We start from the raw sequence: 25633 nt of genomic DNA, 5'->3' as shown, positions 1-25633 counted from the left end.
GATAGGTTACTGTGGGTACGTCAAGGTTACTCAGTCATTCCCTTGTATCAGTCATGGACTTCTTCAGTAATGTAGGAGATTATAAAGCGTTTTGGTAAATGACTTCTCGTGTAGTAGCCTTCAGGTTGAGTGTATTCATAGCCTGGGAATGAGTGGAGTAAATGTTAGTCAGCTGAGTGACAAGAACAAAACTGAATAAGAAATGAATCATTTTAGTGGAGAAAGAATCAACTACATAGACACCCACACTTGTTGAGATAGTAGCCTTTGTGGAAGAAGTCTAAACATTAATACCAGGCAAAATATGAGTGGTGGAGCTGGTGATTTCCATCAGCATGAAATTCAAATGTCATTCTGATTGATCTTGTAGTTTTATCCCTAAATAATTAATTGACTCATGTTTTTTGGGTTTTTTTTTTTTTTTTTTGTATTTGGCATCTGCACAGAATTGTGGCAATAATCCCTATTTATTTTCCGAAAGTCTGCCGTCAGAAAAAATTGATAATGCATGATCTTGAGGACTTTATCGTGTATTTGCAGGCTAAAGAAAATGTTGATGTATTGAGCAGCAACATAAGCTATAATGTTTGTGTGGATGTACAGCAACACTTGGAACCGATGCCATTGGTCTTTCCTCTGCTCAATACGTGCGTTCTGTTAAACATTTTATCTTCCCAACATTTCGTTTTACAACCTCTGCATTCTTCTTAAGCCCAAAGAGAAAAGAATTTACATTGAAGTGGCACACAAAAGACTTTGTGCGCCTTTGCTTAATTTGTCTAACTCTTAAATGGATAGTTGGCACTACCCCGTCACCATTAGTAGCTGCAGTCAGTTCTTCATTGTTAGTGGGCACTGTAGTCAGCAGGCTGCTGTGAGCCATTGTCAGAGGATAGCATCAGAGGCTCTTCTTCTGGCTGATAATTAAGTGGCGTACTGACAAACGGCTTTCATCAGATCCCTCATGTGGAACTGAGAGCATGCGAAGGCTTTCAGGGAGGATAAACTGGAGGACGTCACTTTGCCTCCAATCTTTCATGGCCTTGTGCTGCCTCTGCAGTGGAGGAGGAAGGGAGAAAAAAAGTGCCCGGTGTAGCACAGTAGAAAATTGCGAGCCTGCATCTCTCAGAGAACAACACTCAATTTACAGAACTGAGCAAAGCAGATCCCTTTGCTAATTTGTCAGTCTGTACTGTACGCATACTATGTGCTACATTTTTTCCTTTTTTGGAACCTGGCAGTTATTTTTGTTTCCTCAAGGATAATATACTGTTTTGAGAATTTTTGGCTCTGCATGCATGCGTGAGCTGAGGGATTGGAGCCAGAATGAGTTTTTGCAATTAAAAACATATTAAAACTTTAAATGTGGCTTGTCACTACAACCTCCCAGCCCTGAGTTTACCACAATAAAATCAAGGGCAGGATCAATGCTTCTGTATGCTCTTCACTTTAGAAGACAAAAGACAAAGTAATTATCACAGTAGTTTGGTAACTACCATCATTAAATATTTGGCAATTTTTCACATTCATTGAAGCAGAAACAAAGGGTATATTTTGGGTTCCACCATTTTATTCATATTATTTAATTACCTTAAAATGCCATTTTTTGTGTAATGAAATTGTAACTACTTAGATCTAATATGTAAATTCTCATAATTTAGTAATATTTGGGCTGCTACATTCAGTTTTAGTTATGTTGTCATCATCATATTACTTTGGTGCACATTTTGAATTCTCACATTTCAAAAGGTTCATGAAATAGTGAAATGGGAGACAGAAGGGCTCCCTTGAATTAGTGTTCACCTTTTTCAAAAGAGTTGATTTTCTTTACGGAAAATGGAAACATCTGTTGTGAATAAGTTCAGAACCATTAATCCACAGGAAGAACTTTCTTTAATTGTTTATTATTGAAACAGTAGGAAGATTTTAGGGTTTACATTGCAATGAGGTGCAGATGCAAAAGACTAAATGAGATATATTGCCATTTGTTTTAAATTAGATTTTATGGGTTGTTCCCTCTAGTAACCTACAAAACCTAATTTAAAATGTGTCAGAATCACAGAATGTGCAACCTTTTTTTTCCCCAAAGAGAAGTAGAATCAACAGGTGAGACATTTATGGAAAATTGGAATTCTCTCTTATTCAAGAAGATTTCAAACCATGCCTTTTGTCAGAGAGTCTGGTCCTCACACAGAAGAGTATAGGAATGGTGAAATGCATCACAGATTAATGCATTAATCTTACGTCAGAAGTGGCAGGAAAACATTTATATAACCGCAATGATAAGGAAATGTATTAATTTCTTGAATACAGAGAATCGAATTGAACAGTCAAAGCTTATCAAAACTACAATCTTTCAGTATTCTTCCACTGTGCTGTATTTACTAGTTTGTTGTTGTGGTAGTTCAGTGACACTGTTGTCTATTACTCAATCTTGACGATTTTTATACACGTCCGTGCCCATCACCATTTCTGCCCAATTCTTTTCAGTTCATTGCCAATGACAACCCTGGTGAAGGTCAGAGATGTTCTCAAATAATCCACTTAATGGAATCATGCCTCACTTCGGCACGCCGCACTGTGCAATATTGCAGCAACACTAGAGGTTGTACAAAGTGCTTTGACTGTGTGTGGCTTGGCTCCTAGTGAGAGAGAGACACATACAAATAGCAGTAAAAGAGACAGAGAGACAAAGACAGACAGCTCTGTGAAGGACTGTGATCAAACATGCCTCTTGAGTGGCTCAGGGCATTTGTTGTAGCGTGACCTGCCATTCAGTGTTGCATTAAGTGAATTTTTCCCTGTAGCTTTTTAAATCTGAAGTTTATTAGGGGGTTGGTCAAATTTTAAATGTAGCATTCAAGCTAGGGCTGTAACCTCAAGTGCACCTAGAAAATAATGCAGAAGCCCCCACCCCATCTGAACACGCACGCACGCACGCACACACACACACACACACACACACACACACACACACACACACACAACACACTGCCACCCCTCCCCCGCGGCCCACTGGCCTTTGAATTTTTCCAGGTCCATTCCAAGGTTGGCCTTAAAGCAACAAAGCAGGTGGAAAGTGAATGTGGGTGCATGTGCCTCAGAAAGATTGAGTTCAGAACATTTATATGGCAGCTTTTGGTCTCTAACCCCAACTGCTTCTTATGAAAAGGGAACATCCTTGGTGCCTCAAATGATAAACTTCTTCTATACCTTGAGAGAACTATGGGAATTTCTTGGTGCTTCAGCCTTTTGTCTGAGCTCAATATGTTGTATGATGTTGGCATAAACTCAGCAAGTTAAGCTTCATGTTTACATTGTGTTTGCAGAATTCTTTTGTCAATATGTGGACCACTTGATCAGCTGGCAATGTCAAAAATAATCTAGCATTTACAATAATAATTTATTTATACTGATCCAGATTAAATGTCTCTTCTTACACTTGTCACTGAGAAGGCTTTGTGCGACTGGCGAAGCCCCTTTTGTTCCTGCGGCCTCTGTCTTTCCTCTTCAGCTTTCCTGCAGTTTGGATGCATGGAGCTGACCTCCGGAAACAATCCACCTGTGGAGACCGATTCCAACCAGTGACCTCACTTGCCATTTAAGTTGATTCACCTGTAGTGGCAGTCAACATTTTGACAGCGTCAGTTCATTTTCCACATGTTTTTATTTTCATGAATTGCAGCCTGTAGCTTTATAATCCTTAATGGCCAAGCAGCTCTCTTTTAACTGAAGGTTTTTAAACCAATGTTGTTCTTAGTACTGCTGTTAGCATGTTCTTTTTTGGATCCACACATGTAATCGCTTATAAAGCTAATTTCTCTCCTGCATGTGTCGCCCTCATTATAAGAGCCTGCAAGTGAAAAATGGGTTTAATTTAGCCAAATGCTTACTGTTAGGGGGGCTGTGGGGAGTAAAAATACAATTTCCCTATAGTGTCATCTGGTTTTGCAGAAGTGGCTGTTGAGTTTTAATTACTATAATACCTCAGTGTGCTGCACTAAATGACCTGGGTCTGGACAGCTGAAGTTAGTGATCATTTTTATTATGCAGTTTGGCCATTTTCTTTCGTTTTGCTTCATGGACATGAACAGACAGACAGAGCGAGAGACAGACTGGGAGCTCTCGCAGCATGGTGTAACAGCGTTATCTTATTTATGACAGATTTCACCTTGGTGTGCTTTTTTTTTTTCTGTGGCAGTCAAACAAATTGTTCATGTTTTATTAAAACTACATGCAAGTGAGTAAAGATCAGAGACTATGGGGTTCAAACATAGCATGCCAACACTTTACTAGATGCCCAGGGAGGCAGATCAAATGCCTTTGAAAATGGTTTAAAAAGTCTAGTAGAAAATCATTATAGTCGACTTCATTGGTATTTGAGTGTTGGTTTTTGGTCTCTTGGTAGCTTTGCGAGATGCAAGAGAGATTTGCTACTTGTCAGGCAGCATGTGTTTGTAGACTTGGTGTCGGCGTCTGACAGTTTGGTGTTGGTGAGAGAGGAAAGGGGTCGTCATCAAAAGTGGTCCCAAAAAAATTAAGATTAACTGTATTACACTTTAAATTCAGACATTTAGAGCTTTCTAGTTTTTGCTGTGTTGTTGGTAAATGAGTATGTTGGAAGAGCATGTAATAGCGGTTTTTAACTGCAAACCACTGCAGGTTTTTCCGTCCTGTCAGTCAAAGGAATCAGGTGACCTTCAGTTATAGCCCCTCTCACAGGTAAAAAGATTTTAGGGTTGGACAAATATAATTTTAGTTTTTGAGGGCGTGGTATATGTTCTTCAAATTTCAAATGATCATACAGCTTGTCAATTATGTCTGTTCTTAATATCTAATTTATTTTAATGTTTTATCAGTAATTGCTATTTGTTTGAATAAGGATGGCCTGCTGAAAAAAAAATCTCAACACTTTGTCCAGCTCTGCAGAATGAATCCATCTGTTGATTGCACCTGGAGAACTGATCTGTCTTTACCTGCGTCCAAACATACTGTTTTATGCAGTGCCTTGCTGAGTGTATGCTGTGGCATCCCACATGCCTTCCCACACCCACTACAAATAGCCAGCGAATGTGCTACATTCCGTGGCCTCAGTGCAGATCCCCAAGGCTGAGGTGTATTTTCTGTGTTGTGGGCATGCCACAGGGTCCTTATGAAAAAAAACAGAGGCCTAAAAATACAGTTACCTGTGTGTGAGAGAGAGCATGAACATGAGTGTTTCCTGCATGATTTTCGTTCGTTCGTTCTTCCTCTTTCTTTCATTCTCTCTATCTCTTTATCTTTGTCTTTCTATCTTTCGGTCTTCCTCTCTCTACTGTGATATAATTTTGTAGACCTGATGATTTAATGGACTTCGTCTCATTCTTGATGTATTTCTAAATATGCTTCAACTCTATTAAAAAAAAAAAAGTCTTACGCAGGGATACCATACTCTCTCCATTCAAAAATCTGTACCTCAAACATCTGATCCAAAATTATCGTAAGGTCTGTCATATAACCCAGAGGGAGGGGCTTTGAGGTTTGAAGAACAGCAGGGAAATCTTCTTGAGGCAAGCCTGAGTGTGACTCCAGAAACACCAAAACATCATTTCCAAGCACTCAGTCAACCACTCAGTGACCTGTTCTTCCCTCCCCACTCCAGTCATTCATCCAAGAGATCTTATTTCTGTATTTTGAACATATCTGAAGCATCCATCAGCAGTGGCTCCAGTCTTTTATATCCTTCCATCATTCAGACTTGTTGAGGGGTCGATTAGAGGGTGAGGTCCTATCCTCCAAGCAGTGGTCCTTGCAGGAATGTTTTCTTTGAATTGTCTGATTTATCAGTTCCTCTCTGCACACAGGCTTCGTACAAGATATTAAATAGATGTGGCAAGACAGGCCTGTGGAATAGCTGCATGTGGCACATTTCTTCAGTCAAAGCCCTGTTGTAGATTATTTCTATTTAGTAAGTTAAAAGTGATTTGTAAGTGAAAAGATATGTAATTATATCACAAATGGGATGAACTTCACACAGAAGAACACTCTAATTAGATACAATGTCTCCCAAACTATCATTGCCTAACTCTGAGCTTGCTATTGTACATTTTAGTTATATACCTTCTATTTAACCTGTCATTTGATCAGGAATCATTTTTCCCTGTGAACATTTCCCTTATGAACACTTCTTAGATCATGCAATGTTTAACCACTGGGTTGTCACTTGACCTGAGCTTGTTGAGACTGTTTGAAACTGTTACTGTTCTGTTAAAACCATTAATCTTTCACTTCTCTATGGCATAAAATTCCCTTGTCCAGGTGAAATTTACCCTTTTTAAATTGTGTGCCAATTTCAGTGAGTGCTTTATTGATACTCAGAAGCACATGTTGGAATTCCAGATTCATTCATAATGTACAATTCTCATTTTTGTGAAATTTGAATTTGAGCCTTTCATTCCCTGTTAATGACCTTTTCAATTGGTCTTCAATTGTAAAGCACTTGGTAAAGTCTATTTCAATATGGATTATTAGTTCATCATTACATGAATCATTGATCATTCAGTTGTAATCACATGGATGCAGAGCATTCTACATTTATGGATAATTGTTGGAGTGCAAATCAGTCCTGTGCACATATACAGAGACTGAGATTTCCACAACAGGATAAGGTTTACATGCTGCGTTTTCAGTTTGATGAAAACATGTATTCATCTTGCCCCAGGTTTGCTCCCACATTTTTTAAACGGCTTGCACCAGTCTTTTGTAGCTTGGCTAAACTCTAAGTGTGTTTTTTGGTTGATGTTAAAAGAGCAGTTTACAACTTACTAGGTTGGTACTTGATATGGGTGCAACAATTTAGCAAGTCCTTGGTTTGATTTCTGCTGTGGTTTTTTTTTCAGTCATGGTTTTGGTGTGTTGTAGGTGTTAATGGTAGCTCACGGGAAGGATAAATGTCATGAATTTTAAAAAAGCACAAATAGAATATAGTTGCCAGTGCCTTTTGCTGTCATTTATGGTTACCATTGTGATAGTGCATGTAACTTTTCTCTTCTCCGTGGGGGTGGACCTACTTTGAACCTTTGGTTGTGTATTTACAGTTTGTTTTTAAAGTTAGGCATCCCTAGTTGTTCAGCAATGTTGTTATAGTTTACAATGAAGTGTATTGCAAAGTGCCGTATTGTTAGAGCAGCTAACATCACTTACTTGTCAGCCACACTGCATGACCCCCCGCAGTGTACCTGATCAAATTCATCTCTCCAGCTGTTCACATATATTCAGTGCATTGGCATCATTTGTTCTTGCTGCTGACCCAGGAACTTGGCTGGGCTGCGATACCCGATGGCACATTGCTGATTGTGTTAGTCTGAGGTAAAAAGTTTGAACCAAGAGCAGTGCCCTCTCGAAGAAATACTTGGATTGACTCCTGATTGGTCAGTCAAGGAATTCTTAAGGAGTTGATCATTTCATATAGAAAAAAAAAAAGGATTTGTCTCCAATTGGTATTCTGAGGAAGTTAAGTGATTAATTATTTATTATGCAAAGACTCATTCATTGTGTATTTTAGTGTTTACAGTATGATTTCTAACCTGTTGATTGAAGCAAATAAATTTCTTGTCCACTTGTTTGACAAAGCATTCCCTCATTTCAGACAAACGGACCATCCTTAATTTTGTCTTCTCCACCACTGCCTGCTTTCCCACACACTGCAATGCTATTGCAAACCCTTTGATCACAAAGGCAGCAAATCCAGCAGCATTTAAGTTCCCCTCGATTCTGAGTTTAATCAAAACACTTTTAGAGCACCTCTAGGTCATCTCAGGTTCTTGCTCAGTCCTAGGAATGTTTGAAGTACACTCACAGCTGGACTAATACCTCTTTGTTGCTTTTTGTAAGTTGTGGGAAATGTAAGTGTATTGGTTGGTGAGAGCCCCCACACATCTTATTTTTTCTTTGTCCAGAGGTATAAAGTTGCAGAAAGATGGTGCAAAGGGGCTGAAGGGCAGAAACTTGTTGTATAGAGCCACAGATTTTGAGTATTCACGTTTGAGCAAAGTATGATACCTCCACGCCCTCAGTGGCTGGTGACCGTCCCTATGTCATAAATGGGATGTATACAGCATGTGTGTCTTTTGCAGCATGCCGAGTTGGCTCCCTTGGGTCTCTGTCCATGCACACAGGGGGCCTCCTCCTCCCCAGCTGTGAGGAGCTGGGTTCTGACATGGCCTGTCCCTTTAGCTCACTTTAAGCGTTTGACACACCGAGCACAGAGGTCAGACTGACCTACTTTCCCCTGGCGGCACTTCTGCTGAGCTGCAGCGCTCCTCAGCAGGGGGGTTAGTGAGGGCGGAGCTGCTTACGCCTCCACTGCTGTCCTGGTGTGTTAAATCACCGCCATTTGTTAGGAGACACATTCTAGCGTGTGTGTGTGTGTGTGTGTGTGTGTGTGTGTGTGTGTGTGTGTGTGTGTGTGTGTGTGTGTGTGTGTGTGTGTGTGTGTGTGTGTGTGTGTGTGTGTGTGTGTGTGTGTGTGTGTGTGTGTGTGTGTGTGTGTGTGTAGGAGGCAAGCTTGTTTTAAGGAAGGATATGAAGTGTTCTGTGGTGGTTGCAGGTAGATGCTGGGCAGTACTTGGACAGGACCCCTGCAGTGGGTTCTGTCTGACTCACTTTATGTACCACTATTCACAGCCTCTGACCTCTTATGCCTACTTTGTTTCCCTCTGTAGTACTTTAGATCTACTTATACACAAGTTTATCATTTGAGCTGTGTATTTATACCTCTGCCAAGGATGTCATGTTTTCAGTGGCATTTGTCTCTTTGTCAGCAAACGCAAAGGCAGATGTTCCTAACTCTGTGAAGAGGTCTGCTAAATTTTTTTCCCAATTCATTAAAGGAAATTACTTTTTTAACCCTTTCATGTACTCCTTCTAGTGGGTTGATCAATCTCATATTTGGTCAAAAACACCATAAGAATGTGCTGATGGTGGTGGTGACATTGCTACTGTGGCGAGGTGGTGTCAGATTTTGATATTTCACCATTGAACACAAAAAACACTGTAACTGAACCCTAGATGGTCAGATTTTATCTAAACTTTTGGAAACATTTGATAATCTTAAGACGTCTATAAATTGAATCTAAATTATAGTGCCACCTACTGGGAATAGGAGTAATCCCTGACGTAACAAGCATTTTCATTGGAATTACAGTGTGGTGTTTTCAGGTGATGTACAGCAACTTAACATATACGAAGTGCCTCGCCACGTAGTTGACACATGAAATTTAATTTTACCACAGTTCACAAATTAGTCTGCTCCTTCTTGTTAAATTCTGATATTATCTGATTTCAACTCCCTCTTCCTCTACAGATCATGCAGTGCGACGTCACTGCTTGCAGCTTTAATCAAGGCCTGAGCACAAAAGTGCCAAAGGCCTAAAGTTTTGCTTGGCAGAGTATACACTCAGAGTGCTTTTTATTTTTTGAATGTATTAGGCAGTCATTGTTTTGCTTTTTGTTTTCTCTTCTAATTAGTAAATACACTACGATCAATCATTTGGAGCAACATTTATTGTCATCGTATTTAATTTCATTTCCTCTGCTGCAGTTGTAATATTTTAAAGTCTGTCTGCTAGTTTCACACCCCAACATCGGTCGACAGCAGTGTAAAGCAATGATTTGGCAAACATTGAGATATTGCAACAGATGCGGTCTGTCAGGTGGAGAAGAGAGAAGGCAGGCAGAGTTCATTAAAAAGTAAACTTCTAATGTAGTAGCAGGCCTTGGCTGTTTGACTATATCAATGATTTAGTTACAGCAAAAGGTCCTTAATGGACAGAGCCACCTCTCTGTGCCAGTTCAGCTGCTTCTCTCTGCCAGGCACCATGTAGCACACACACTAGAGACACACACGCTTAGGGGGAAAAAAAAAAACGTTTTAAGTACTTAAGTGTGTATGGCATTGTTCAGCATGCACCACACACCCTCCAGCTCAGACGTTCCCCTGTTGAACATGTCTCAGGGTTTTAAAGTGGCATAGGCTGGCTAAACTGAGAGCCTCATATCTGTTTGTCACCATCCACTATGCATGATCACGCACTGCTGAACTGTGACAACGTAAGGGATAGAGTATGACTAAAAGGACAAATCCTGTATAGTTGTACTCTGCCAGCAGCCTGTGTTAAGGAGCCAGGCTCGTCCTTGGATGAGCACCTATGTTTTTATAGAGACGAACCCCAGTCAGGTTTATGTGTTGTCGTTGTTGTGATCAGCTCTCAAGTTCTGCACGCTTGCATATGCTAGACTGTTGACTCTGCCAAGGTGACAATGGCGTCTTTAAGCTGCAGCTGCGGCCTCATATCCAGGTGGAGCCATATTTGAAGACAGACTTTATAACTATTAATTTAGAATTGATTTGATGGATGAAATACTCTGACATTAGTGCTGCATAATTTGGTGAAAAGTTCATGTTGCATATTGTGTGGTATGATTCTACTTGCTTGGTTATTATTTTTTTGCAAATTACTGGTTATTATAATTGTTATTGAAATGTAGGGTTTGTGAAGGTCCATTTAAGAAATGATAATGATTTAACTAACAAATCCATGGCACTGGAAATGGAAGAAATATATTTAAAGAATCTTGTTTAATCATTTAATTGCACAGGCTTACATTTGCAGTTCAGTTAATTGTTTGGCTGTATTTCACATCAAATTTGGTATCGCGATTGGTAGACATTCCGTGGTATTGGTAACGGCTACCAAATTTCTGGTATCATGACATCCTTGTTCCCAGCATTCAGACCACTTAAGTGTTGTAGATAGCAATGTGAACAAAATTTGAGGTTTGAGGCCTTTTTTCATAAATGCATTGTGGTGTGGTTTTGACCAGGAGCTGAGGCAATGTTTGAGATTTTTCCCAAGCCTTGTTTGAGAAGGAAATGTTATTTTAGCTTTCTCTTCTTGTATATCCAGTGTGTAGGTGTAGTAGAACTTTTGGAATATCAGCAGCTCCCTGTCGGCTAAAGCCAGAGTCTTGAACCTGAACTGGATGTACTCTTGAACAGGTACCTAGTGTTGTAAGAGAATTTTTGGAATCTATCCTAAGTTACATTAATTCTTTCAGTAAACTTTCACCAGCAGTCTCTCAGTCCTGCAGGGGCAAGTGTTAGATACTAAACAATAGATTTTGGGTTTAGTTTCACTTTTCCCCTCTGGCACAACACCACCTTATATTGCTCATTCTCACCTCTTTTTTTTTTTTTTTTTTTTTAAAAGGAAGAGTGGAATGTGCATAGAAAGCTTTCACAATGTTTGTTTTTAGTTGGTACCTTTAAATTTGAATCTTAATTGTTCCATCTTGGTATAAATTTTAATTCCCTGTGGAAACCTTCATCATCATCTGTCAAATCACCTTTTTTTCACTTAAGTATGCAAAAACTGAACGCCACAGTCCCCCCCCCCCCCCCACACCTCTGTATTTTCTGTTCTGAAGAACATTGTTAGACTCATTCTGGATTGCATTGGCATTTCAGAGTGATTTAAGCAGTGAGATTGACAGCATCACAACGAGACTGTCATTATCATCCCTCCTGTGGTATAATTGCCTATAGTGTTGAACAAGCAGCTCCCATCTTGTGCACTTGGGGGTCTCTCTAGCTCTCTGACTCTCTCCCTGTCACTCTATACTCATCTCCTGCGTCTGTTAAAATCATCAGAGAATCCTACAGCTTTTAGTGTGGCCATCTGTCAATACCACTCCATAAAGTGGAGTGGAGAAACGTGTGCATCCATTGGTTCTGTGGCTGGCCTGCCTCCAGCTGGTTCTGAGGGCCTGGCTGTGCCTGGTTAACCCAGGCCTGGAGCATCACTCTCCAGCCCTTGTGGCTACTTCAGCCCACCTCGCCTCCCCAATGAGGCAGCTGGATGAACCTCCCTCTTCACCGCTATGGAGTAGCTTGTAACACTGTAATGAGTTAACTTTCAAAATGATCTACATAATTTATTTCCTGCCCCCACAGAGCCCGCTGAAGCATTAATTAATATCAGGCCCTGGTATCAGCATCCATCCCAGTGTGGGATTCCTTCTGGCTCCTATTTTTGGCTCCTGTGGAATTTGATATGTTGTGCAAGTAGAATACTGTTTGTGGGACATTGATGAAAGATATTGCTTCCCAATAGCTTTGTACATGGATTGAACTTCTGTATATGTGTTGAGTGAAATCTGGACACAGTTGTAGGCCAGATGTCGTGCAACTGAATCAAGCTGACCTGGATGACAGGAGGTGTAACTAAACCTCAAAGATACAGGCCAACAAGTCGTGTGTCCTTGTTGCTGCTGGCAATTATGTTTTTCTCACTCCTGTACTGCCGTCTTGCTTGTGCCATCTGTTTTTTTTTTTTATGTGTACACTCACCTCTCCACCTTTTTGTCTCTCTGTTTTTACCCTACAGAACTCAATACGGCACAATCTGTCATTGAACAAGTGTTTTCTCAAAGTGCCTCGCTCCAAAGATGACCCAGGAAAGGTGAGACTTCTAGATGTTATCTTGATAAATTAAAAAAAAAACTTGTCATTATTAAAAATACAAATGGAAGCCTCTGTTTGGTTTCTAGTTCGTACTCAGAGCTGGCAGTCTGTGGTGGAAAATTGTTACCTTTGATAGGCTGCCAGGACTCTGACAGTCTAGAAATGTATGGCATGCTCGTAATCTATTATGAACCTCCCACACCCACAGAATTGCATTTCAAATCGAAGGACTAGGAGACCAGTTTTTTGGACCAGCACAGACAGGCGATGTGGGTGAGGTGAAAAAAGCCAGGCTGGGAGAGATGGAGTCACACCAGGGAAAAGTTGAAATATTTAGTCCCTAAAGCATTAACCTAGGGCATTGAGTAAATATTTTTCCTACTCATGGGGGGGATCAGACCTAATTTGCTCTCTACTCAGCATCTCCTCTTGTCCTATTGTCTTTGCTGTTAAAGGATGTATAGTCCAACATGGTAATTTGACATTTGAATCTCAGTAGGACCACCCACTGCTGCTTTTGCAGCCCAATTTATGTCAAAATCTCCTGTGACATCAACCTGATAAGTGGCATTCCCCTGATCCACTGGGTAGTTCATGAAGAAGCAGCCTATGGGCCTATATTTAGTACGATGGTGTGCATAGGTCTCACCATATGTAGCCTAACCTAGATTTTCATCCCAGCACTGTCAGAGCATATGCTACATATGCTTAGGGAACCGCACAAATAATTACACACACACACACACACACACACACACACACATGCATGAGGAGCTACGCCTAGCTGTGTAGAGGATGGGGACTGAATGCTAATTTCATGTTTTGCTGTAATCCTCTGATATTGACACTCCTGGGAGCTGCTCCACTAAATACAAAATAATCTATTGCTGTATGGATCCCATTCCAAATGCATGGCCAACATGCTCGCATCCTTAATGTTTAATTTGGAATTTTCCTCACTCCATCCCCCCCCGAAGACAACTTCAAAGAGGCGCTAGCCGCTCTTGATATGTTGCATCAATATTGTAATGTGGCAGGAATATGAAAACTGCTGGTTGGATGAGATAGGAGAGTCATGTTGCTCCCTGTCTGTCTCTCTCTCTGAGATGTTGTAAGAGATGACAGTTTGTATTGTGCATACACACTCTGTCTACCTCGGAGGTAGAAATGCAGCCTGTGAAGGCTACCGTTAATAATCTTTATTCTAATTGGTGTAATGACTTGGCCTGGAGTTGCTAGGATAATGGCTTTACTTGTCATGTTTTTCCTTCCTATATTTACACACAAATGGGGAAGTAGATGACATGTTGATGTATGAAAATTAGCTGCGTCATTTTCGGCAAGAGAGCAGGTCGAGTACATCTGTTACCATGATTTGTATTTTTTCAAAAGTATTTATAGCAGCCTTTGGTTTATGACCATACAGATTATCATGGTTGTGCTATGTTCTTGCCCCAGACTCCATGGACGCTATTCGCCTGGCATTGCAACAGTATATTGCAGTATATTTGTGAATAATTTAATGGCACTTTATATGTTTTTCTACTCCCCTGTCAACTCTCTTGGGGTGAGTATAGGGAAATACACAAAACTCCTTTCCCAAGAGGGTTGACTTAGTGTTTTCCCCCCTAATTAAAAGAAACATGACCCAGCTTGGCTTTGTTTCTGTAACTCCTAATTTTGAAGCATCTGCATCTGCACTCCTGCCCCCCCCCCCACACGAATATTTAAACAGATGGATTGCCTGTTGTGACAATATGTCTCACCTTTGCACACATTTGTTAGTGAAGCTATACGAAGAAAACATGGAATGTGTAATGATGAGGCTTCTGCATTTAACTGTGGTACATCTACATGAGGTTTTTTTTTCTCTTTAGTCTTGATTGTGCTGTGAATAATTCCCTCCTCAGAGGAAACTTTTAATTGACCCCAAAGCCTTGCACATATTAAAACATATCATTTTAACCCCCTGATGAATATAGGCCAACCCTGGCTTTTCATTTTAACAATTGCAGCGGTGGGTTGTGTGAGTTTTTAACAAGAGCAGCCATAATGTATGCAGCTGTTATTGTATAGATACTCAAGGTACAGTTTGTTCTGTGGCCTCTCCTGTTGTTGAGAGCATTTCTAATGGAAATATCAATTATTCTCTCTGCTTAGGAAGTAATTTTAAAGGTCCTGATCTCACTTTCTCTTGACAATTGATATTTTATCTGGGGTCATATGAAATATTAAAAATACATTCAGAACTTGCAGGGCCTTGGGGTAAAAATTTCATTTTTAACAACTGTAAGCTGCCTTGCTGTTGGCTTCGAGAAGGAACACCATTGGAAAAATAAATTAAATGGGGCCGAATGCAAAGATAAATAATGCAGCCTGCTTGTAGAGTTGCTAGCTACAGCCCCAGAGCCAGCCCCAACTGTTTTCTCCTTGATTAGCCTTGCTCAGACCTTAGAAGAAAGAAACATGGCTGGGCCAGCGCTGCCTTGATTCCTGGGCTGAGACTGAGGAGCCTTCATCCTTGGCAACAGCACACTGACTCAGTACCTGAGGCTGAGGAAGTACCGCTTCAAGAAAGAAGCATCTCACCACCGCCAGCTGCCCTCACCAGCCTCTCATTTAGAAGCAGCCGCAGAGGAGGAAAAGCCAAGTCTTTCTTACTTACAGAGCCCACCCACATGCCGCACAAACTGTTAACACACAGATATCATCTCAAATAAAAGCTTGGTGCTGATATAAGTGCAGGACATAAGCAGAGCAAATACTGCCATCTGTGTTTTAAATTATGTACCAAAGCAGGTAAATTTTATTGTTGATGAAAGGCCTGCTGCTCATTTGAGGCAGGGGAGGAAACGCCTCTGTCCAGTGCAAACATGGCAGGGATGTCATGTGGGAAAGCAAACCATTGTGTTTTATCAGCTCTCCTCTCTCCGCAGGGCTCCTACTGGGCCATTGACACCAACCCAAAGGAGGACGCCTTGCCCACACGGCCAAAGAAGAGGCCGCGGTCTGGAGAGCGGGTAAGTGTAGTGAGACAATATTGCATATTCCCAAGGAAATGCATTTCTCGATGCATATTGTTTTCTCTTTAAGCTCCTGCTTCCATCTCTACTTGTGAGTCTTTTTCTCCATCTCCCTACTTCTGCCTCAATATTCTGTTCCTTTGGCCCTACTTTCTCTCCCACTCTTTCTCTACCACATGCAGGCACACACATGCAAACAAACACACACAGACTCAGCAGGAGTTCATATCCAGACTTTATGTAACTGCCTCTCCGTGCTGCCTCGCTAGCCTGTCATGAAGTGGGCTCCTTATTAATAAACTATGCCCCAGGCAGGCATTACATACATTACATTCTGCACTCACTTTTTTTTTAACAGACGTCAATTAATGCAGGGCTGTGTGCGCCGGCTACTCTGAGTGGGAGCTTTTGGCTTTAATTATGGATAGGTTTCATCCAGCGTTACATACAGCTGCACAGGTTTTAGTGAGCTGCTCAGATTGATCTGGCCCTGGGGCATCCCAACACAGCAGGCTCTTGACTCCTTCCCCAAGCTGGAGAGGCAGACTTGCTCACATGCTAACGCATACCATTGTCTCTGTCGTAGCATTGAGACAGCATAAAAGCTAACATGCTGATCATGTAATTGCCCTACAGCTTCAAAATACTATCGCATTCATTCAACACATTACGTGCTGGTGTGAGATTTTATAAACAAGAAATGAAAAGTTTGAGGAAAAAAATACAATATTCTTAATATGCTGCTCTGCTAACAGAATCAACAAAAGCTCTACGGATAAATTTCTGTTCATTTAGGCATGACACAAAAGAACGCACCACGTGAAGAGTGTGTTTTCCGTAGGACACAGGCGCTGTGCTCACCCTCCCCCCCTCTAGACGCTGTCTGCCTACAAGGCATTCCATTAACAGTCTCAGACACTGAAAGTGAGAGTTTGTGAAATCTCATTTATGTTTATCATGAATTAAAAATGGTATTGTTGGCAGCCAATCCTCTTACAGTAAGCAGTTTTGGGAGACAGGCATGGCAGAGTTATCTTTCACAACAGCACGGGGTGTACAGCAAGACGAGGGCGGGCGGGTGTGCGTGTGTGTGTGTGTGTGTGTATGTGTGCGCGCGTCTGTGTGTGCTTATGTGGGGTTGGGTGGGGTGGGGTGGAAGGTGAGGTGAGGTTGGGGATGAGGGCTGTCTCCGTCTTTTCAAAGACACAGTTCAAATGTGACCTATATAAAGGTGTTTTAGTCGTAAGAGAATGGTCTTTGCTTATTTTTGCATATGGATGTGTGTCTGACAGTGAAGAGAAAAATTTAGTGCAACCTGAAATGCGATCTTGTGTGTTTGATAATTGGATAATGTTGGATATTTTTTTGTGTGTGTCTGCCTCCATACCCCCCCCCCCGACCCCCACAGGCTTCTACGCCATACAGCCTGGAGTCTGAGTCTTTGGGGATGGAGTGTATGATCTCTGGAAGTGCCTCTCCAACGCTGGCAATCAACACTGTGACTAACAAGGTACTACAGCCAGCCATCCAGCCTCCAGCTTCATCACACACCTGGCTACACGGCTGCACCCTGACCCCACCCACTTCCACAACCACCTACAGCACTATTCCCACAGAAAGAGGAGCACTCTAGTGGAGGGGAGAGAGAGAGAGAGAGACACACACACACACACACACACACACACACACACACACACACACACACACACACACACACACACACACAAGTGCATGCTCATATGCCTAAAGCTTCTCTGCAATGCAACCCACACCGAAATACACAACAGCACTGCAGCACCTTTTTCCTCCACACCAACAAGCAGCAGGCTCTTGTTATCTTCCGTACAGCAATATGATGCCCACATTGATACTTTGCAACCTGAGACCTCACACAGTCCCATGCAGACTTGCAATAGGATATTCACACACTGCATGGGGTTTCGGTATTCACACCTGTAGTGAAGGTTCACGCCCTCATTCTGTGGCCACATTAAGCTGCAGCACCACAGGTGACCATCCCTGCTGATGGTTCCGTCTGCTCTCAGTAGATTTTTTTTGTATTATGTGTAAAAAGCTTAGAAACACTTGTACATCAGAGAGGAAAGCTACAGGGACTACTAGCTGTTAGCTGTGAGTGCACGCTCACTCTGAAATTTAAATAGGCTTTTTAACCTTAAGCTCTCATCCTCTGGGCCCAGTGGGGGCAGCTCTCAGGAGTACTTTTAAAAAGCCTACAAGAGTCGCTTATTCATTTGCTGCAAGCGTTACAAAAAATGGTTTAATATGAACAGGGGTGCTCATTGGAAAGAGGAGTTGGTGTGTATGTGGTGGGGCATCTTAAGCTCTGAGTTTGAGGCAGAGGTCTAAGCATATGTCTGTGTGTGTTAAAACTTGTGTGCACATGCATTTAGAGTATGTTAGGGGGGAGTTCTGCTTGTTTTGACAAGAGTTTCAATAGAGAACACGGTTTTTCATGTTTCTGTAGCAGACAGATTGATGGGCCCCCGTGTGAGGAACGATGACCCCTTTTCCTCTGTGATTGCTGCAAACAAGCCAAAGCACCAGTTTCCACCAGCGATGGCTGCATAATGAGGCCCCGATGTAAAGAGCTGACAGTTAGGATTCTGGATTCCTTCCATCAAATACCTAATGTCAAATTACTCGTAAGAGTTACATGCAGAAAACATAAAACCTGGAAAAAAAACAGGATCACTGAAGTCATGGGAAGTTGATTTGCCTTTCTATGATAACTTGATTGTCAGAACAAACTTGTGGTGATAAAAGGAACAGAAGATAAAGTGGAATGGCAACAAATGTGAGCCTGACCTCCTCAGAGAGCGCTTGTTTCTCACTGTCTTACATTGTAAACACACGACAGGCCACTCCTCTTTCGGTGCAATGTGCCAAGCCACAGGAATTCCCTCTCTGTTTTTCTCTCTTTCTATTCCAGTCGCTCTCTCTCATTCCCGCCTTCTCAGAAAGACCAATGGGAGACGCGACAGGATGACTACTGAACCAGCGAGAATCTCTTTACTCTCTACTGTTGGACATTCCTCACCAGATTGTCTCCCTCTCTCTTTTATTATTCCTTTCTCACATAGACTCAGTTTTTTCTTCTCCCCCTCGCTGAAAAAAAAAAGTATTCTGAGGCAGCCCTCAACATTTGCGAGAATGTGATGAACCTCTGACACTAAAGTGTGATGATGAAGGGAAAGAGGGAATTGTTAAAGTCTGTTTGCTAATGAATAGTCTGGCCCTTTCCCTTCTTCTCACTCTTGTATTGCTTCCTGTCTTTCTCTGTACAATCCTACATGCAGGGATTGTACTGAATACTCGCTGACATTGTTGGAGCCACCTGGGCCAATCTCGCTTTGATTTCATAATCCATGTCTCATGCCCCAGATTAGGGCCCCTTGTAAAAGACACCTCTGGCTTTTTACTTAATTCACTGCTAAGAATAGAACTCTGACTCTGCCTGCTAGCTAACACTACACAGTATTTACTGGGGAACCACTGCTGCCTGTATGAGCATGCTTGCCTCAGTCTGTGTGTGTGTTGCTTAGTTATCCTACCTTTGTGCACATATGTAGCTCTAAATATGTGTTCGTACTTCTACATATAAGGGTGAGACATTACTGGATATTGGTCTGTGTGAGCAATGCATGCTTCATTTGGTGTCTTCGCTCAGGGGTCTCTGCGGACTGCGTGAACCGTAGAATGAGTGAGGTTTTGAAATAATCACACTTTATGGTTGAGTAGAGTAAAAATAGATTGCGGTGAGAGACTTAAGGCATAAAGCCTGTTTTATGACTTCATTACATATAACATTTATATTTCTGTGGCATACTGTCTTTGATTAGCATTGTGGGGCTGATTTTGGAGTTGTGTTTAAGCCTTCAGTCTTAGCTGCTCATTGAGTTCCCCTTCACGCTAATGAACACTGGAGCCAAGCCCACACTGAGTGGAGGAAGACTAGAGTTGCCTAATGAGCTTCTCTTACTACCCTCCCTATCCTCCTCTCCCTCTACCTCACCCCTGTTCCTTGTACTGTGTTGCCTGGATTCAGCATTTATGCTCCCAGTTTTTCTATCGGTATTTCTATCTCATTCTACCAGTGCACAAGCCAAGCTCCATATTAAAAGCTTAAAATAATTGGGCGTTTGACTGGATTCAAACCAAGATGTTGGTCAGCCAGCCAATCAGTCAGAGCGGGAAAGGCAGTCGGGGCTGCCTGGGTTTCCTTGCCTCTTTGTGGCCTCTGCGGTTACTAGCTGCGGCTCAACAAAAAGACAAGAGGCTTCAGTCCGCTGCTGCCGCTGAGAAGCAGGGTGCAGGGCAGCGAATAGGCCAATCTGCCTGCCTGAAGGCTGCTGCCACTGCTGTCTCATTGTGCTGAGCATAGAGCCCACTCTGTTCCACTCACAGTGATGAGCAAAAGCCACCATGCTGCTCTCAGTCATGGAGGACACATGCACGCGCACACACACACACACACACACACACACACACACTCTCAACAGTCTGAGAATACCAGGCTCTCTTCCACTGCAACACCGTCAGTGAATTACATTCCTTTCTCACAAAACAAAACTAACACATGGGTATCATCTATGTATTCTCTGTGGGTATCATTAAATTCACTATCGGGATCTTTCTTACTATTGTTTTAATTGTCTGACGATGCAACTTTATTTGGGAAGGGTGGCAGGGCTTAACCTTGTTAGACAATAATTAAGATTGTCGTCCTGAAGTGCTTTGGCTAGTTTCGCTGCTATATTGAAAGGTCAGTGTCTCAGCAGCACTGAAATCCTTTGTTAGCTGTCCCAAATGGATTTGTGCTTGGTGAGCAGATGTGGCTGACATCGCCAGTAGTGTGACCTTTAGTGATGGGAATGTCTCAGCTGTCTCCAGACCCCTTCACACGTTCAACAAGAACCCCTCAGTGACTGTGGTGGGCGTTGAGCAGCACCCTGTGTCTCCCACGCACACTCTCAACAAAGTAAAAAGAAAGTATGTAGCTATTATGGCACTGTATGGAACACACACATATGCACAGCTTTAACATTTCTATAGTAAATTATATTGTCAACTCCAGACCAACTTGACCTTTCCTACCCATTATCTCAGTGTGTGCAAGGAGATGACAATTGTAACAGTAGTTTTGTGTGTGTGTCTGAAAGAGTAAACCGATATTCATGTATGTGTTTCAGGTGGCGTTGTACAATACAGACCAGGAAGGGAGCGATAGTCCAAGAAGCAGCCTTAACAACAGCCTGTCTGATCAGAGTCTGGCCTCCGTCAATCTCAACAGTGTGGGCAGTGTGCACAGTTATACACCGGTAAGACAGAGGACATTCACCAAGGCCAAAGTGAACATCTCAATAGTTTTCATATAGCCAGACTTCTAAGCTCAGTCCTTAGTAAACTGCAGTAAAAACCACAGAACCTGCATAAGAACTGTGACCTGGTCCAAAAACACCTCAAGACAAATAGACCTTATCCAAAAAAGTGGTTGACCCATGATGACTCAAATAAAGTGAGGAAACACTGATGCTGGCAGCAGCACAAAGGAGCTGTAATTAATAAGCAGTCACTGTTTGAGCAAAAAGATGAAAATACTTATTATTTTTCGTGCCCCTTCCCAGCTCACAATCTGCTTAGAGGAAACAAAACCCATTTCTCTTTTGTGTTTTTGAATTGACGGTTTGATCAGGGCTGATTGGTGAGTCCGCTAGGATCCTCTCGGGTACTCTGTGTATCAATGTGTTTTATACCTAACACATTTGATGGAGTCCTGTAATTGGACCTGGCCTTACTCGACTCCTTGATCAGGTCGACAAGAAATCAAGTGGATCTGTGATGACCTCTCGTTCGTGTGTATCTAATAAGTCCCACTATGCCCTGTTTAAACACACAAGTGCTGCGGTCCATCTTGGTTGCCTTTCAAAAACAAAAACTGGCCTTGCCATTTACTAAAGGAACAGTGTGAAGGATTTAGAATGTTCCCCTGGATGAAATTGAGTATAATTTTCAGAACTATATTTCTATTAGTTTATAACCAAATTGAACATGTATCTATACATCATATCACATTTCATATATCTATATATACTGTATATCTGCAGTCAAAAGTGCTTAAAAAATATTGAGATGTGCATGCAGTATTTACAAGGACATCAAAGCATTATTAGAGAGTAAGGTACATAAAAATAAAAATAACCATGAATATATACGTATTGAATACATATTTTGGTCATCCATAGTCATGCTTCACTTAAATAAAAAGTCCAAAGAAACAGTCTTAAGTCAAACATTCACATGCAAATTGTTACATAGTTCAGGGAAAAGGCTGAATGCCACCTGACTTATTTTGAAGATGCTGGAGGCTCAGGGAGATTTCCACCTTGTGACTGGAGAGATCTGCTCGGATTGTAGATTAAAATCATTTCTACGAATACTGATGAGTCACACATGCTTGTGTTTCATATAGTAAGAGGATGGTATTCTGAAAACAGGTAGCCAGTAAATTTTTCCAAGAGCTGGAGTTATGTGGTCTTTTTTTTTTTTTCCAATTCTTTATTTTTTAGTTCAGTTTTAGTCCTGGTTAGAAGGCATGCAGCTGCATTCATAATAAGTCGTAGTCTATGCAACAGTTTGGTTTGGAAGTCCTACAAACAGAGTATTCAAATATTTCAGCCTGCACATAGCAAAGAAACCCTCTTATTTTGGAAACAGGCTACCTTGGTGATGCCATTACTGTGATTTTTATTTATTGAGTTTTTTTCTAGCGATCTGTACTCCAATTATTCACAGACCAACTGTCTCTAGACTTAAACTGCAACAACTACAATCTCAGTTCTTTCTATGTTTGGCTGAAGGAAGTTGGCTGATTAAAAACATATAAATTTGCTCGTTATCTTACTTTGCACTAGTGGGGTGAAAAGAGGTTTAATTTCCAAGCCAAAAAAAGCCTCCAGTTGAAGAAACTCTCCATGTTGGATTCAGGCATGAGGTTTGTGTTTCTTGCTGTGATTTTAGTGACAAGTCTTGTTTTGGTGTTAGACACTGATGCACTAGTGTGACTTCTAGTGGTGGCGAATGTGATGTTTTTACAAGATATTTGAATAAATATGGTGTAAATTATGTTGTTGTTGTTTTTTAGCACTACATGCTGAGGCCACATGATAAATTCTATTTTATCTACATTTTTCAAGTTGTGGGAGATCCACCAAATGAATAAAAATGAAACACCACCAGCCATTGAGCGCATTCTGTATCCTATATTTCATCTGATCAGAAGGTCCCATGAGGCTCTGTTCAGAGGAGCCAGCTGTAGGCAGCAATAGACCGAGGTTCAGGGTGAACATGCTCTTGAGTACAACATCAGGAAGGTGGTTAAGGGAAACAGAGAGAAATGTGCACGCTCCTGGAAGCCAGACAAAGCTCTTCCTCTGATGTCCTCCCACCAGAGATGCCCACTCTTTGGTGTGGTCCTCCCGCATCCTTGAGTGCTCCCTGCTCCAGGCGCTGGGCATCGATCGGCTCAGCCTGATGGATGTGCTCTCTCTCACACAGCCAAAGCAGCAGCTCACAGTAAACACTCTGGCTTTATTATCACCTCTTCACTCTTATCCAAGCCAGACTGTGAGCTGTGCACTTAAGCAGTCTGCCCACATCTTGGATGAGGAAGATCTTATGATTAAAAATTGGACGTGACCTCTCTTGTAATGCTAGCCCACAGTGGACACAGGTCAGGTCCTGCTTTGTGAAATAGCGGTGTTTTTTTTTTCTTCTTTGCCCTTGTTGAGATGAAGCTTGTAGACAAACTGGTTGCTGGCGGGAACACTGCTTGTTGTCTCACACCCAGGGGCAGTGCATAACACCGACGGCCCACACAAATACATGGATAAAATGGCTGCTTATTTGTACAAGGTATTGCTATTGATTTTGTTTTAAATACATTTTGCTAGGCCACCTGAGTATTGGCTTTGTGTCAATTCGAGTTGCTCTCTTAATGTTTTGTGTGAGCCAAGACGGTAAGCACTGACCTAGATAGTTGCCTTTTGTGTAATTGTTCTTTGAATGTTGTATGACTGACAGCCCTTCAGATGGAAACAAACAGTTTCCGTGGCTCTTCAGGAGAATCAAACCATCTGTTTGTGTACATTCATATCAACCACCCTTTTTCATTAAATATTCTGGAGCTTTTCTGGTTTTGTGGTTCAATAACCAGATGAGCATGGCAGTAGTGTGTGTTGTGTGCATCTCCCATTGTCTCTGTAGACTCTGTTGCAGATGTGGTACAACTGTAGCCAGTATTTTTTTGCTTCCACAGATCCAACATAAACGAGTAGTGTGTTCTTGCAGCTGGAAAGTAGGAAAGTTCTCATCTGGAAAGGTTGCACTTCCCAGTAAAGAGTGTTCACTTTATGACAACAAAAAGGCAACATGGTTGCCCGCAGAAAATCTGCTCTGTTTCTGTTGTCAGGATACAGAAGTGGTAAAGAACCTCATTGGCCAGATGAAGGAAATTTAATAAACGCTCTGATTTGTCAGCTACAGCAGTGACTGTTGGGTAATGTTTTCTTAGCTAGCCAATACATCAGCTAACCTGTATGACCTAAATTATCAGAGAGACTTATTAAGGACAGAGCAATTACATTTCTCATATTTGACCCAGTGCCAAAAAATTATGCCAAACCTACTTTTCAAAAACGTTCCACTTTCCCTGGAAGTTATTCCGAGTTCGATAGGCGGTCTTCCACCTCGGAGGTTGGAACTTTTCCATTTCTAGGTTGCTGGTACAATGATTTTGTATTAAGAATTGCTTTATGAATGAGGAAGTAGCGTGGCCATCTACTAATCAAAGGATTGCTGGTCAGATTTCCACTTCCCTCTGAAACTATGTCCAAGTGTCCTTGACTAAGATGAGAAACCCCTAATTGCTCCTGTTGAGTATGTTGGCACTTACTTGCATGGCAGCCTCCAGCATCACTGTGAATGTGTGCATGAGGCAACATTGTAAACCACTTAAGCTGCCATAAAGTTAGAAAATGGCTATACAAGTTGAGTTCATTTACCATTTTGTAAATCTTAAACTTATTTCTTTACCTCCTCTGTCCCCAGGTTACCAGTCACCCAGAACCTGTCTCCCAGTCTATGAGCCTCCAGCAGCCCCCTCAGTCCCAGTACAGCATGCCAGACAGGGACAAGCAGCTCCTGTTCTCTGAATTTGAAGATCTTAGTGCCTCCTTCCGCAGCCTTTACAAGTCTGTTTTTGAGCAGTCCTTCAGCCAACAAGGTGAGTGGCCTCGTGGGAACATCAAGTGGAAACCTAATAGAGATAAGCTTCACTTATCAAGGCAGCAGATTCTCAAAAAGATTTTCCTAAAGTGTGTTTGTTCTCAACAGCTGGGGCTATAGAGAATCTTTAGGCAGTAATTAGCTTTACTGAGAAGCAAATAGGTATTCAGCAAGCTGACTAGTCTAAGCATTGTCTTAGTTTTGTTTTGGGGTTTTTTTTTTATGAGAGATTAGTGGAGCAAAATTCCTTTCACTTTAAAACAGTCTGAGCATTTTAGCTTCCATATATCTGTAACAAACTCTGAGATCTGTCCTGACTCTCAGTACTTTTATATGAAGGGATCCTTGAAATGATGTTTGAGCCAAAAAGCCTTTCAAGCACTCACAAACAAGTGCCTTGAGGCCCCTCCTGCATCATTTCTTTGAGACCCAAGAATGCAGAAAAAACCAGCCACGTATATTTAGCTTGAATGCCGTCACTTCGCCACTAACTACAAAAAAATATCCCAAACATCAGTTAACCAAGGTCTCAAGCAGGTCGTCTGGTATAGTCCACATCTTATTTAGCCATAGGCTCAGTTATCCACTGAAACTTTGACTTGAACATAAAAAAAACTAACTCTAACCCTTCTGCTTCTTGGCTCGTTCTCTGTAGCACCGTGCATTGTTCATCGTAACTTGTTTTTAGCTCACAGCAAAGTGTTTGTGGATAATTGAGCATATGGCTGGACAAAGACAATGTGGATCATTCCAGACGATGTGCTTGAGAGCTTGTAAGCACACATTTCTAGACAGCTTTTGTTTG

The 25633-nt window shown here is 41.7% G+C and overlaps 1 protein-coding gene across 3 annotated transcripts in view; it reads left to right on the top strand.

The window, feature by feature from the left end:
- foxj3 (forkhead box J3) overlaps positions 1-25633 on the top strand; it is an 83985-nt gene that overhangs the window by 46943 nt on the left and 11409 nt on the right. For 2 of the 3 annotated variants that reach the window (XM_086199658.1, XM_086199656.1), the window contains exons 3-7: positions 12426-12500; positions 15439-15522; positions 16934-17035; positions 20736-20864; positions 24652-24826. In XM_086199658.1, the coding sequence (XP_086055784.1) occupies positions 12426-12500; positions 15439-15522; positions 16934-17035; positions 20736-20864; positions 24652-24826 (565 nt within the window). The remainder of the gene's footprint in view (positions 1-12425; positions 12501-15438; positions 15523-16933; positions 17036-20735; positions 20865-24651; positions 24827-25633) is intronic. The other variant, XM_086199659.1, reaches the window with a different exon arrangement.

Source organism: Aulostomus chinensis, chromosome 3, assembly GCF_037954235.1.
Source record: "Aulostomus chinensis isolate RoL2024-O1b breed Wild chromosome 3, RoL_Achi_v1.0, whole genome shotgun sequence".
Lineage (NCBI taxonomy): Eukaryota > Metazoa > Chordata > Actinopteri > Syngnathiformes > Aulostomidae > Aulostomus > Aulostomus chinensis.
Note: the sequence above shows the minus strand (reverse complement) of the source record. Positions and strands in the feature narration are given on the sequence as shown.